Consider the following 14,273-nt stretch of genomic DNA (forward strand, 5'->3'; position numbering starts at 1 on the left):
ATCAGACCTGTGTCAACAGATAAAAATGTTCTTTTTGATCTTATTCTTCTCTCTCTATTTAAAGTTCCTACAGGGGCATTTCCTCAATTTAAAGAGGGTCACTTAATCTAAATTAAACTAAGGGAGACATATTTAACATACTCCTGTTAACCTCACTTCACTTTTTAGAGTGTCAGAACTGTCCTAAGCAGGTTCCAGGCAGAAATTCTGGTGTATTTTAATATCATTCAAAACAGAGGAGGAAAATATAGGAAATATATTTTAAAGCAAAGTAAAAGAGGAAATATATTTTAAAGCAAAACCATAGGTGTGAACTACGAGGAAGTATTTATTAGCTAACATTGGCTATATAAGCAAGAACCAGATATTTATAATAAGCTGGATAGGTGAATACCAAAATAAAATTATTTATGTTTTTATTAAAGTACTGTATTTTTTTTGTAATTCTATATAGATCTTAGAGAAAACATGCTTAGAATATGTAAGCAATAGAATTATTACAAAATGATAGAATACAAAATTAAAATACTTAAAATGAATATTTTAAAATTACCAGTTAATGCTAGCATTCAATGTGTGCTTGACATGCATTGTCAAAAATTTTTTCTCTCTTAAGGACAAGGGACATGAATTAGACATGAAATGGCTCCCAGCTGTAAGAAGTCTTCTTCCAGATGTACAGTAAGCCAAGACAGTAGAAAAGAACCAGCTGCTAGGATAAAAAAAAAAATTGGGAAAAAAAAAAAGGTCCTTTTGACATAAGCCTTGTTGGCCTGTCTGATTTAACAAAGATAGACCATTCATTCATTGTAAGGTGAACTGAATCTAGTATAAAACATAAGAAACAAGAACTTAATCAACTCTTTCCTATGATGTTTAACAGCTGTTATTTTACTATACAGATCTACAAATGAATGCTATGTTATTCATAAGTCCTAGGTCACTGACTTTAAAACAGTACTTAAATTACTAGTATTAATTACTAGTCATAATTTTAATTTGGTAGCTAAAATTGTCTTTTCAAATTAGATTAAAAAACAAATCTACAATCATATAAAAGCCTGCTGATCTGCATTCGGTAATTAACACTTCTTATATAAACCTATACTATTTACAAACAACAGTGATGATTTCTAATGGTACGCATTGTAAATCTAATTCACGGCATTCTGAACATGACCTGAGTTTTTTCTCTTTCTGAAAAAAGGACAAAGGGGAAAGGAAAATCAGACCACCACTTTGCTGAAGAGATATTTTTTTATAGCTGTCATAAACTGATACTTCTATTTCTCTCTCTTGAATCTGCTTTCTTCTATACATCCCTTACAGCTTATAAATCTCAAAGCAAGTGAATAAAATCCCATTAGAAGCATTTTATCGTCCAAAGCCAATTAAAAAAGTACTCTAGTCACAACAAAAAAACAAGGGTGCAGATAAAGCTGGGGTTGTGTAATCTACATCGGAAGGGCCTTAGGAAGAGCAGGTGGAAATCAAAGTAATTATCTCCTCTCTGTAGTCGCTGCAGTTGTGCCTTTCCTTTTTTTCTTTTTAAATAAACTTCTATTATTCTGGATTCATACTGTTATGATCAATATTCAGGAGAGAAACCATGTTTTAAATCTCCGGAAAATAAATTTCATAAAAGAACCATCTTCAACCTCATTTTAACAACTTTAAACATTATAATTTTATTAAAATATTTAATATAGGTATAACAACACATTTTTACTGTCTTTTTAACCACGGAAATATTTTTGTAGTTCCATAAAAAATTTGATGAACCTGCTGCCGATTTCCTACAGAGGCTATACTTTAATCTAGAGTCCAGGAAGTTTACTTAATCCTACATTATGAAAATACCACAATTATATTTATTAACTACACTAATTAATAGCATATACACACACACACAAATGTTATGTACACAAAGATCACAGCTGTAGTTTTTAAATATCAAGAAAAAATAGTTTAGTTATACTGTGTAAATTCAGAAAATTGAATATAACTTATAAAATATATCTTATGCATGTATTTTACAAGCTTGAGTTGAAAATATAGCCTTTTATATCTTAAGATCATCAGATAAATATTTTTATTTCAGCATGTAATTAATAATCTGCTCAGTGTCTGAAAAAATTGAAAGAGCAGATATTTAGCACAGTGCCTCTGTTCTTAATATTTTTTCTTCCATAATAGGTCCATACTGCGATGATTCAGAATAAACCTCTCCGGTGTAACATATCTCTAAGTTTTCCAGAGAGAACCTGAGCCACATATAAATGTATTTTCTTCTGTTGTGTGACTCTTCTAAAGAATCTGTTGCTTACTTAAGCTATTGCTCCTATTCTAAATGTCTCCTATTGTGCCCCTATTGTAATATGTCCATTAGGGAAGTCCTGATTAAGTACATATCTGAAAGAAGGGAATAATTACTCTACGAGCAGGCTGCTGTTTTCCCTTGAGTTATTAGATACAGCCAGTATGTATTTTAAGAGTTAAACTCATTTTCAGAACAACAACAAAAAACACCTTTGAAGGCTACCTTTAAAAATCCTGTTTGAGAATATCAGTAGGGGGCTAACCAAAGGCTTTTCCTGACAGGAAACCTGAAAACAGTCTAATTTTAGACCAGTTTCATAGGAATTTTAAGAGACGAATGACACTTCTTGTAAGGTGGTGAAAGTTTTCTGTGTGTAACAACTCAGGACACAGGGCTGCTGTGAATATAGGGAAGAGCAGCAAAATGGTTAACAAGTCGGGGGTGGGGGGGAAACAAAAACAAAGCCTTCCTTTAGTATTTAAGCTAGGATGCGTTTTTTGAATGTTAATCTTTATTCCTGTTTTTTTCTCCCATCTTTGTCTCCCCTTAGAAAAACCAAAAGATCACATTTGGGCTATAGAGGTAGGTCACGGAAGAGTAGGGAGGAATACTTAGGGATAAACGTCAAAGCATGTTTAAGGTACAATGGTAATCTCTTGTTCTGTGCCCTAGTGTTTATAATCTGGAAGGCACCATTCTACTAGGTCCAGTATCTGTTATTACTATAAAAATGGGAATCCAGAGGAAGATCTAATGCAATGTTCATAAGAATATTAACCTTATGACCTAGATCTGCTAACAAATGCTTTATATACAAAAGAATCTTTCTTGGAAAAAAGGTGGCTTTTTAAATGTAGGATTGCTGTCTCTGAAAATCTATCACCATCTTTGCTTATGAAATTTTCTCTGAAGACCACAAGACTAAATACAATTAACATTTTTTCCCTCAAACAACTGTGTAAAGGCTTTAAGACTTTAAAAAAACATTTATATGTTAATTAGATTTCTTAAATTCCATGCATAAAGACCAACCAACTTTACTTAAAAAGACATCAAGAAACCTTTTCCTGTCTGAAATATTTACAGTCTATCTATTTAAAACTGTATTTTATTTCACAGGACTGTCTCAGTTCTTAACCATTGTTCTGCTGCCTGGGGGTTACTTAAACAATTACAACCAGTGTTAAAAGTCCAAGTGCAGATAATCTAATAGAGGAATTTAACAATTCATTCTTTAGGTTTAGAATGCAACAAGGTTTCATTTTGAAAATAAGATCCTGGGGACATCTGGGTGGCTCAGTTGGTTAAGCGGCTGCCTTTGGTTCAGGTCAGGATCCCAGGAAACTGGGATTGAGTCCAGCATCCGGCTCCATGCTCAGCAGGGAGCCCGCTTCTCCCTCTCCCTCTGCTGCTCCCCCTGCTTATGCTCTCTCTCTCTTTCTCTCTGACAAATAAATAAATATTTAAAAAAAAAAACAAAACTTAAAAAAAAAAAGAAAATAGGATCCTGAGACTACCTGAATAAAAACAATGACACTTCATAATGAAGGGCCAGATGAAATATAGGCACTGTCTTCATCATGTTCATCATATTCAGAAATCCTGTTTTATGAAATATTCGCTCCTACAATAGAACACAGAAAACCTGCTATCTTACCTCACTGGTCCAGAAGGAGTACAGTCTGGTGGAATGGGGAGAAATCTGAACCACTTACTACTTCTTTTTTTTTTTTTTTAAGATTTTTATTTATTTTTTGACAGAGAGAGAGAGACAGCGAGAGAGGGATGCGGGGGGAGCGGGACAGGGAGAAGCAGGCCTCCCTGCTGAGCAAGGAGCCCGATGTGGGGCTCGATCCCAGGACCCTGGGATCACGACCCGAGCCGAAGGCAGACGCTAAACGGCTGAGCCATCCAGGCGCCCCTGCCACTCACTACTTCTGCCCCTATTTAGGTCAAGAGGAAGCTGGTTATCACTCTCTGAGGTACCTTCTTCACATGCACAATAGATCTAAAGTCATCAATTGAACTAGACAATATCCCAGGTTTTTTTCCATTTCTAAAATGACATAACTATAAGAAGATATCCAATAAAAAATCCAAATAATATTTAGGAGCCCTACCCCATATTACTTTACACTTATAGTATATATAGACACTCAAATATCAACTAAGAGTCCATCATGAACAACTGGCTTATACTCAGCAAACTTCTAATTAAGACAATTACAATACATAAATACATACACATACACATACCTATACTATATATGATTATGTTACCTGTGTAAATGTAGCAAGTATATATTAAAGAGCTAACATGTGTCCGATAACCTATATACATGCATTAAAGAAAATAACCAGAAGAGTAACTAAGTGTGAACTGGCCACATTGGGCCATATTTTACTAGTGTATAATTCTTCCATTCTAGGAAACACATGTTCAGTTCAGTCTATATTCGTGCCACATTTCATGTCATTTGCCTTTGCACTGAGTATAAGTTAAAAAGCCATGGTTATCAATGTACTTAGAAAGATTCTTGGATATGATAAACAGTCCCTGAATTTTGAAAACTAACTATTTGATATTAAGAAATTATTAATAACTTTTAGGTAATGATGATGGTATTTTGGTTACAGTCTTTAAAAAGCATGTTTATCTCTGAAAATTACATACTGAAATAATTATGAATGAAATAATGTGACCTGCTTCAAAAGTAATTCAGGGTGAGGGAAGGTAAGAAGCAGGTAAGGGTACAGATAAAATAAGATGAGCTATGAACTGATAACTGTTGAAACTAGGTTAGGCACATGGGAGGTTATCTTATCATATTTATTTGGAATTCTCCAAAATAAAATCATAAAAACGCATTCTGATATGAGCTCAAAGAACACACCAATTTTCCAATTAAAAGGCTCTCTATGTTAGGATTATCTATGCTGTTTATGATAGTATTTGCTGACAATAAAAGAGAGCATGTTCTTCTGAATGTTGGAAGAAAAATTAAAATATAACCTATGAATATGTAACTAATATATTCAGGAAATTTACATTATACTGTTTATGAAATCTGTGGAGTAAATTCAAAGAGCTGTAAACTGTTTTTACTTATGAAACTTATGAAAATAACTTTAAGTTCATCACTAACAAATGTACATTCTTTTCATTATTTCATAAGTGATGAGCAAGTTCTTCAACAAGCGTTGTCAGTGAATTAAAAAGATAGGGCTGCAGTTACACATAAGCTTTCATCATTTTTTTTCCAGACATACTCATTTTAAACAGTTCTGGATGGATACATATAGCAATACATAACATCAAGATGGCAGGGAAGGAATCCATCAGGTATCCATTTATCTTCAAGAAAGATTCAGACCTTTGGCAATGGAGTATTGGTTATATTTCAGGTATCGATGTGATACTAAGATATATGAAATTTCTTTTTTTTTTTTAAGATTTTATTTATTTATTTGAGAGAGAGAGAGAGACAGCGAGAGAGTGAACACAAGCAGGGGGAGTGGGAAAGGGAGAAGCAGGCTTCCCGCTGAGCAGGGAGCCCGATGTGGGACTTGATCCCAGGACCCTGAGATCATGACCTGAGCCGAAGGCAGTCGCTAAAACCAACTGAGCCACCCAGGTGCCCTTAGGATATATGAAATTTCATGGTACTTTTCCAATTTCAAGTAGTCTATATGTTGTTTTCATAAATTACACATATCCTCAAAATTCAAATATTTCCATAACCAAATTACATAGTCAGATGGTCTCTTCTTAGCATAAGGAGGAAGATCCTTTGTTAGACGACGTATACTCTTTGTATCTGGAGAATATCATTACTGTACTTATTAACCTACTTAGTGAAGTGGGGAATAGGGTGACATTTACTGAGCACACCGTCTAGGAATCTGGGCTACTCCATGCCTCTTTATCTGGATAACTGATATTTATCATGTAGGTTCAATGGAAATATCATCTCCTCTAGAAAACTTCCTTGGACCTCCCCCTAAATAGACTGGAGTAGAATTCTATATGCTCTACTTCATGATACTTTTCATAATTATACCTAGGTGACTCTTAAAAATAATGTTTCTCCCACTAGACTACAAGCTCCAAGAGGTCAAAGACCACGTCTGTCCTCACCACTGTACTTGCAGTTCCTAGCACGGCATGTAGTACATGGATTATGAACCCAGAGACTGCTCCTAAATCACCTGAGAGCTTTAACAAATACTGATGCCTGGACTTAGAGATTCTAAAATAATCGGAAGGAATCCAGTGGAGGCCAGGAATTGACAGTCTTTAAAAACACCCAGGGGATTCTGATGGTGGTTAAGATTGGAAGTCCTGGCTAATAATATACACTCAATAAACAAATATGTAAGGCCCTCTAAATATCCCTAAAGACTACAGACTCTGTAGGTCATTTGAGGTCACTTTCACCTGCTAAAACTATAAAGTAATTAATGACATTAATAGGAATTTTGATGTGGCATTAATAAAGAGATATTTGGATTTTCCTAAATATCAAGAATGGGAAAGAACAAAATCACAGCTGGAAAGTACTCAAAACCAGGCCAAGTAATTCACGACGAAACTATGTGATAAATAAATAATTGTAACCTCTCCATTGTACTTCCTTCTGTTCCAGGACTGTTCTTATGTTACCTCACTTATTCCTCCTGGCAACTTTGTCTTGTAAGCATCCCTATGCCTTATTTTATATACTCTATTTGGCATCTCATTGCACTGAAACTGCAGTTAACAAGGTCACCAACAATAGCCTCAGTGCTAAATCTAAAGAACATCTCTTTATCTTATTCTTCATCTTAAAACGCTTGCTGATCACTCTTCTCCTCTGTGGTCTTGTGACATTATACCCCCTGTTTTCCTCCTAGCCCAGGAGACCAATCCTTCTTTGTCTCTTTTGTAGGCTTCCCTTCTACTAGCCCTGTAAATATCGCTCCCCAGGATTCTGTCCTAAATTTTCTCCTTTTTTCATCTTCTTGGGTGAATGAATCAACTTCTACATACAGATCTACCATCTGACCATCTACATACAGATCACATCCAAATCTCTTGCTCTTTAAATCCAAACTACCTATTGGGTATCTTCCCTTGCATGTCAGACAATGCCAAATCAGTCTGTCCAAACAAAAGGAAAAAAAATGTTTTTCTCCTCTATGCTCCCGAACTCAATGGTGCCATCATCCTAACTAGTTGCTGAGGTCAGGTATCTGGGAATCACCCTTGACCCCTTCTTCCTCCTTCAATCACCAAGTCCTGTCAACTCCAATTTCCGAACAGCTCTTGAATCCGTCTCTTTCTCCACATCCACCATGTCCATGGGAGATGAGATGCCTGAATCACCATAGCAGCCTCCTAACCAGCTTTACTGTTCCAGTCCTGCTCCCACTCATCCATTCACTACATGGATTAAAAAATAAGTCTCAATGGGTCTTTCCCCCGCTTCAGACCCTTAATGGTCAGCCCAATGTCCTCTGGATCAAGTCCAAAGCCCTTGAAGGGACTAACAAAGTCCATGCAAGACCTGGCACCACCTAACTCTAGCCTCCACTCTCGCCACTTTGTGTACTGAACTCCAGCCACAGAGAATTCAGTAGCCATCTCTTGCTTGAAGCCCTGTGCACATTCTATTTTCTCTTCCTGGAATGGTCTTTATCTCTTTCCTTTTCCCCTCCTCTATTTCAACCAATACAGATAGCCTTCAGATCTTGGAATGTCACTTCTGTGACCTCAAAACTCTGAATCAGATGCTGTTCCTAAGTGCTACCACAGCAGGAGGAACTTCCCAGGCTTAGAAAGTAACACTGTATTCTACTAGTCCATTCTACTTTTCTTGTCCATCTCCTCCCCACCCCTACCCCCCGCTATTTTATGTCTCGTGTGAGCCAGGCCCATCTGCCACACTGACCACTGAATCCTTAGCACCCAATAGTGGCCAGCACAGAGCAGGCACTGAATACATTCAGTATCTGTGGGATGGTAGAATTTTACAAATAAATGTTGATAAACCTGCATGTGAATGCAGCTGTGACTTCTTCCTTTAAACTTACTTTACAGCCTTTGCAAAGGTTGTTTCTTTTTTCAGACTAAAATTGTCCCAGCAGGCTACTTCTCATTCTTCTAGCTCTTAGAGAACATGGAGCCTTCTCTGAGACACGTTCCCAAATGGACCATCTAAAGCATTCTCCTCAGTTCTCCTCCCTCAAAATATTGTGATTTTTCTTTATATCACTTATCAACAACTTTGTATGTAGTTAGGTAAGTGTTTAACACCATAAGGGCAGGGACCATGTCTGTTTTATTCACCACTGTCCATCTGTACCTGGCACAATACCTGGCACATGGTGGGGCTCAACATATATTTGATGAATAGTGAGTGGACTACTACCATGGATTAAAGACTAATATTTCTACAACATCATGTTACTTCCCATAAAAATTTAACTATTCCTTAAATCAAACCTTCGTCAATACTGGCTGTCAACCATAAAAATACAGGTATCAAGAGAGTTTTCTCCCTTACCTGTTATTCACTCAGGTATAATGCTGACCAGCGGCAAAAACAAAAACAAAATAAATAAAAAACAAGTACAGATACAAGAAAATTAATTAATCATCCCCTTAATTATTAAGCATTTCCAAAGTGTATTAAATCGACAATAAAAAATAGCATAATGACTAGAAGAGAAGCAGCCTTGCCTTTCAAATCTTGTACATATCCCTCTTTGCAGCTGTGCATGAGCTGAAGGATCCACCTGTGTTGGGCGCCAATACACTGCCAAGCAGGATCACCCAGCGCGTGAAGGTCAGACAGGTACCTGAAAAAGCAAGGCCAAGAATGACAAAGTAGGCTTCTGTAGAGCCATGAGTAAGGACAAAAGGAAAGCTAGCATACTTTTAAGTCATTACCTTTTTTTTTAAGAAAACCTAAAATTTTATCAATTAGTAAAGCACTTGTCAACATCAGTCTTCAATACTTAATTCTAAATGAAATATATTCAAATTTCTTTTTACGTGATTAATAATAAAACTATATTTTTAAAAAACAAGAACTTTATAAAAAGACAACCAAGAAGACAAAGACAACTTGCAATGATCCTAAATACTTAGTGTGGATTTATCTTTGTATCTACATTTAGTTCACAGAGTATTTCCATACTTAGTTCTCAGTCATTACAGAAAACACAAGTGGAAGCCAGCAGAGGACACCTAGTGAATATTTTTTTGATTTCAATTGTTTTTTAATTCCTTTCTGGTCTGAAAAATGGCCACTAGATGGCAGTGTGACATTATTTTTCTATGCAACCTAATCAGGCTATTTTATTACATAAAGAGATCTGGTGACAATAAGCACCTCTAACATCTGAACTCTATTTTCATGACTAAGAAAACATTTCTCTAGAAAATATAGTATAGACAGGCATTTTTCTTAGTTTTTTAAATAGTTGTTGAAATATTCAAAGTCTTCTTTGTATATAAAATATTCAAACCCGGATTGAAAATTGAAATATATTTCAGTTGAAAAATTTTTGACAAATATGATTCAAGATTTGGCCCTCAGCCATCACAAAATATATAAACATACAGTAGTCCCCCCTTATCCACAGGGAATATGATCCAAGATCTTCAGTGGATGCCTGAAACCACAGATAGTACTGTACCCTACATATACTGTTTTTTCCTATACATACATACCTATGATAAAGTTTAATTTTTAATTTGGCACATAAGAGATTAACAACAATAACTAACAAAAACAGAACAATTATAACATAATACATGGTAGTAAAAGTTATGTGATGTGAATGTGGTCTTCCCTCTCAAAATATCTTACTGTACTGTACTCACCCTTCTTGTGAGGATGTGAGATGATAAAATACCTAGTGACGAGAAGTGAGGGGAATGATGGAGGCACTGATATGTAGCACTAAGCTACTACTGACCTTCTGACTGTACTTCAGAAGGGGGATCATCTGCTTCTGGACCGCAGTTCACCACAGGTAACTGAAACCACGCAAATGAACCCACAGATAAGGAGGGACTACTGCAGTAAGTTAAATCCAATTAAATCAACTCCAAAAGTTGAATTTATTGTCTTGACATTATTTTTAAACCATAAGCTATCTGTTGTCTTGGGGTTAAAGATTTTTGTTCAATGATAAATTTTAATTAATGGCCACAAGCTGTGACCTCTAGCCAAATTCTAATCACTGAGGGATACACCAGATGCTTCTCTCCCACGTTCCTCCAGTACTAGGTATTTCCTTACTCACAGACATCTCAAGTAGCAGCTAATTAGAGGAGAAACATTTTGTAGTGAGTTAGCAATAAATAAACTGTTGAGACATCTGACATCACATTTAGGAACTATCCACCCTGACCTTTACAATCTAATGCAGACAGCCTGGGCTCTAAGCAGAGCTGGGCATTTGATCATCCTGCAAAAGGGCCCCTTAAACAGTGGGGGTTCACACTGTACAAAGATGCCTCAAAGTCGGCCCAAGAGCTGGACCTTTTACGCCTCCCTGTCTATTTATAGGCTGCAAATAGGCTGTATCTGTGTTGAGAAAGGGACAAATCCATTAACAGCACCCCAAGAATAAAACTACAGTCTAACAAAATACATTTAGCCTGGCATAAATATTGCAACCCAATATGATTCCTCCTCTCACACAAGGCTTTTTTCATCTGGAATATAAATATGACAAATAGTACATTGTGTCACTTGTTTTCAAAAACATGTGATTTTATTCTTTCTTGTTGGGGATAATTTGTCTTAGCATTCTCCTTAGAGAGGTTTATATTGCCTCCAAATACTTCTACAATACTTTCTCCTAACACTTTCACTCATATAACATCCTCAGATTTAGTGTTAGTAGTAAAGTATAGGAATACTCTTAGGAAAGCTGCTTCCTTTTAATTTTTGAACTACTGAATAGGAATACAAATGGTCCATTACAAGAACTCAATACAGCAAGAGAAATCAATAAACTCTTTTAATGACTTTTAAAATCATACATTTCTTTAGTATGGTGACTAGGTCCTTGTAAAATTTAACAATAATCCCTTATATCATCTTATTAATGGGTATTACATTAAAAGAGTTTTATAAAGAACGATAGATGTGTTCTCTTGGAAATTCTACAGTGTTGCAGTTCAAAAGTACAACCTGTGGGTAGGCTTTTCCTTGGTTAAATGACTTAATCCAATAAATTTCTTTTCTTTTAGTATGTAGTTTAACAAAGTACAATTGACCCTTGAACAACATGGGTCTGAACTGTGCCAGTCCACTTATATGTAGATTTTTTATAGTACTGTACTGTAAATATATTTTCTCTTCTTTATGATTCTCTTAATAACATTTTCTTTTCTCTGGCTTATTTTATTGTAAGAATAGAGTATATAACACATACAACATACAAAATGTGTTAATCGGCTATTTACATTATTGGTAAGCCTTCCAGTCAGCATTAGGCTATTAGTAGTTAAGTTTCAGGGGAATCGAGTTATATGTGGATTTGTGACTGGGCAGATGGTTGGTGCCCCAACCCCCACACTGTTCAACAGTCAACTGTAGTTTCATTTCAAAGATTTTTGTTTAAAATATGGTACATGTTACTATTTCTTCTAAAACTATGTATCAAAGAAATTTGACAGCTTTTTTAGAGGGGAAATGTAAGAAATGCTCATTATGGCTATGATGAGCACATGCTCAATATTTTAAAATTTAAGCATTATACACTCTTAAGCCATATTCTGATATGATTTTTAACAATTACTAGGGATAGGATCACACTCATATGGAAAGAAGCATATAACATAACTTCACCTCTCACTAAAGCTACAATAAGGAGAATGAAAATAATCAAAAGTTTGAGATTAGACAAGACAGTAAACCAAAGTGAAACAGTACAGTAGTAATTTGATTTTCAATCACACCATGCATAACTTCAATTATGGAAGAGAACCAATAAAGATATACTTTGCTTATGGCGAGGCGGTCTCCATCCCTACTTGAGTAGGGCTCATAGTACCTACTGTCATAGATTCCAAAGTCCAACAGATATCTGACCTGGTTGTGATGTTGTTTTTCTTATTAATAACCAAAAATTAATTTAAAAAGGATAATAAAATTAATTGCTCAGTGTCTTCTCAAAGCATCAAAAATAAAATAATGATTACAAAATAAGTAAACTACTTGTATTCTTGTTGACATTCTTGTTCTTTTCCCTTAAAATGACAGGACAAAGGCACCTAAATAGGTCATTCAAAAAATCTTTTTTAACATTTTAACTAGTCATAAGAACTACACATTTGTTATCTACATAAATGGTAATTCACTAAATAAAGAAATCATACATTCAATAAGGATCAGCCTATTACTACTGGTAAATTTAATAGCATAAATATAAACAGGTAAATAAATACAAAGCACAATTAAGTACCACAGTGGAACACAGACAACAAGACGCTAACCAGCTGTGTATCCTTGGACAAGAGGATTAACCTCCCTGGAACTCTGTTTCTTTGTATGTTTGAAAAAAAAAAAAAAAGAAAGAAAGAAAAGAAAAAGCAGATGGATAACTAACATGTAGGTTATTTCTAGCTTTAAATTTCCACGATTCTAAGTCAGAAAAATCCCCCAAATACATTCTTTCCTATGGAGACAGCTTACAGAAAAGCAAAGATAGGCTTTGAGAGCAGACAAACATGAGTCCTATTTCCAGCTATGTGCACTGAGCAAGAATGAAGTCTGAGGTTCAGTTTCCTCACCTACGTCACAGGTATCGGACATACGTCCCTGCAAGGCAGCTGTGAAGATCAGAAGTGGTACACACAGCGCATCTAAGATGATGCCCGACTGTACCACAGACTCCCAGTAGTGGCAGCAATCAATGTTAGTGCTCTCTACTCCTGTTCTAAAGCCTCTTGTCCCTTTCCTCTTCGGTGACACAAATGTGCTGACAATGACAATGGCTCATGCTGCTACTGCTCTCCTAAGTCACAAGAACACAGGTCTGAGTGTGGACCATTGTCCCCTCCCCCACGGCAAGCACTGCAGCTTTCAGGCTAGACCCTCTTTTCATACCTGGAAATTATTTTCAATGGTCATATGGTGATGACAGCTAAATGCATAAATATACACAGTCTATTATTTTGTAAGTACTGAATATTCAATAAACTTCACTAATTAGAGAGGGCATTAAGTTTGGAAAATTACAGCTTATTCTGAGAATAAAAGCCACATTCAAAATATGCCAGCAGAAAATAATGTTAATATTTTTAAATCATAGATATAAAAAGCTTGTAACTTATATGCTTTGTCTCCAAATCCTGGTGTAAACATCATATATATGTAATTTATTGACTATTTATATGCCAGGAGCTATATTAAATCCTTAAATGTATTCTTGATTATGTTTGCAACTACCCCGAGATGCAGATTGTGTTATCGTATCATTTCACAGATGAAGAAACTGAAAAGAGAATGCAAATCACCCAAAGGGAACAGCTAGTTTCCTAGTTTCCATTATGCTATACTGCTTCCTTCTAAGGCCTTCTCATCATACCCTGTGGTATCCATTACTTTTTACATTATTGCAATTTTTTAAATTTATTTTTTATTTTTTCTTTTCAATACCAAAACCTTTCAAAATTTTCTCCACCATTGAGCTATGGTCCACTTTTGTGGCCTGAAGAATTTCCCACCCAGAATGACAGTGTTGTACTCTAAACCATACAGGGAGCCCCTGCCAGCTTGTGGCCTGTGGGTGCCCACAGAGTGCAACACCCACACTGTCCTGCTAGGTTAGGTAAGCCATTATTGAGCAGGAGGAAGAAATGACCAAGCAATGAGGTTACTTTCCCTTTCCCCAAATAAGCAGAATTTTCTTGCCCTGAGTACTCCCAAATGTATTAGTATACAAAAGA

The 14,273-nt window shown here is 35.8% G+C and overlaps 1 protein-coding gene across 5 annotated transcripts in view; it reads right to left on the reverse strand.

Annotated features, from left to right (window-relative positions):
* EXOC2 (exocyst complex component 2) overlaps positions 1-14,273 on the reverse strand; it is a 256,500-nt gene that overhangs the window by 148,416 nt on the left and 93,811 nt on the right. For all 5 annotated transcript variants that reach the window (XM_036072478.2, XM_036072479.2, XM_036072475.2 and 2 more), the window contains one exon: positions 9,042-9,160. In XM_036072478.2, coding sequence (XP_035928371.1) covers positions 9,042-9,160 — 119 coding nt within the window. The remainder of the gene's footprint in view (positions 1-9,041; positions 9,161-14,273) is intronic.

This window comes from Halichoerus grypus, chromosome 9 (assembly GCF_964656455.1).
Source record: "Halichoerus grypus chromosome 9, mHalGry1.hap1.1, whole genome shotgun sequence".
NCBI classification, from domain to species: domain Eukaryota; kingdom Metazoa; phylum Chordata; class Mammalia; order Carnivora; family Phocidae; genus Halichoerus; species Halichoerus grypus.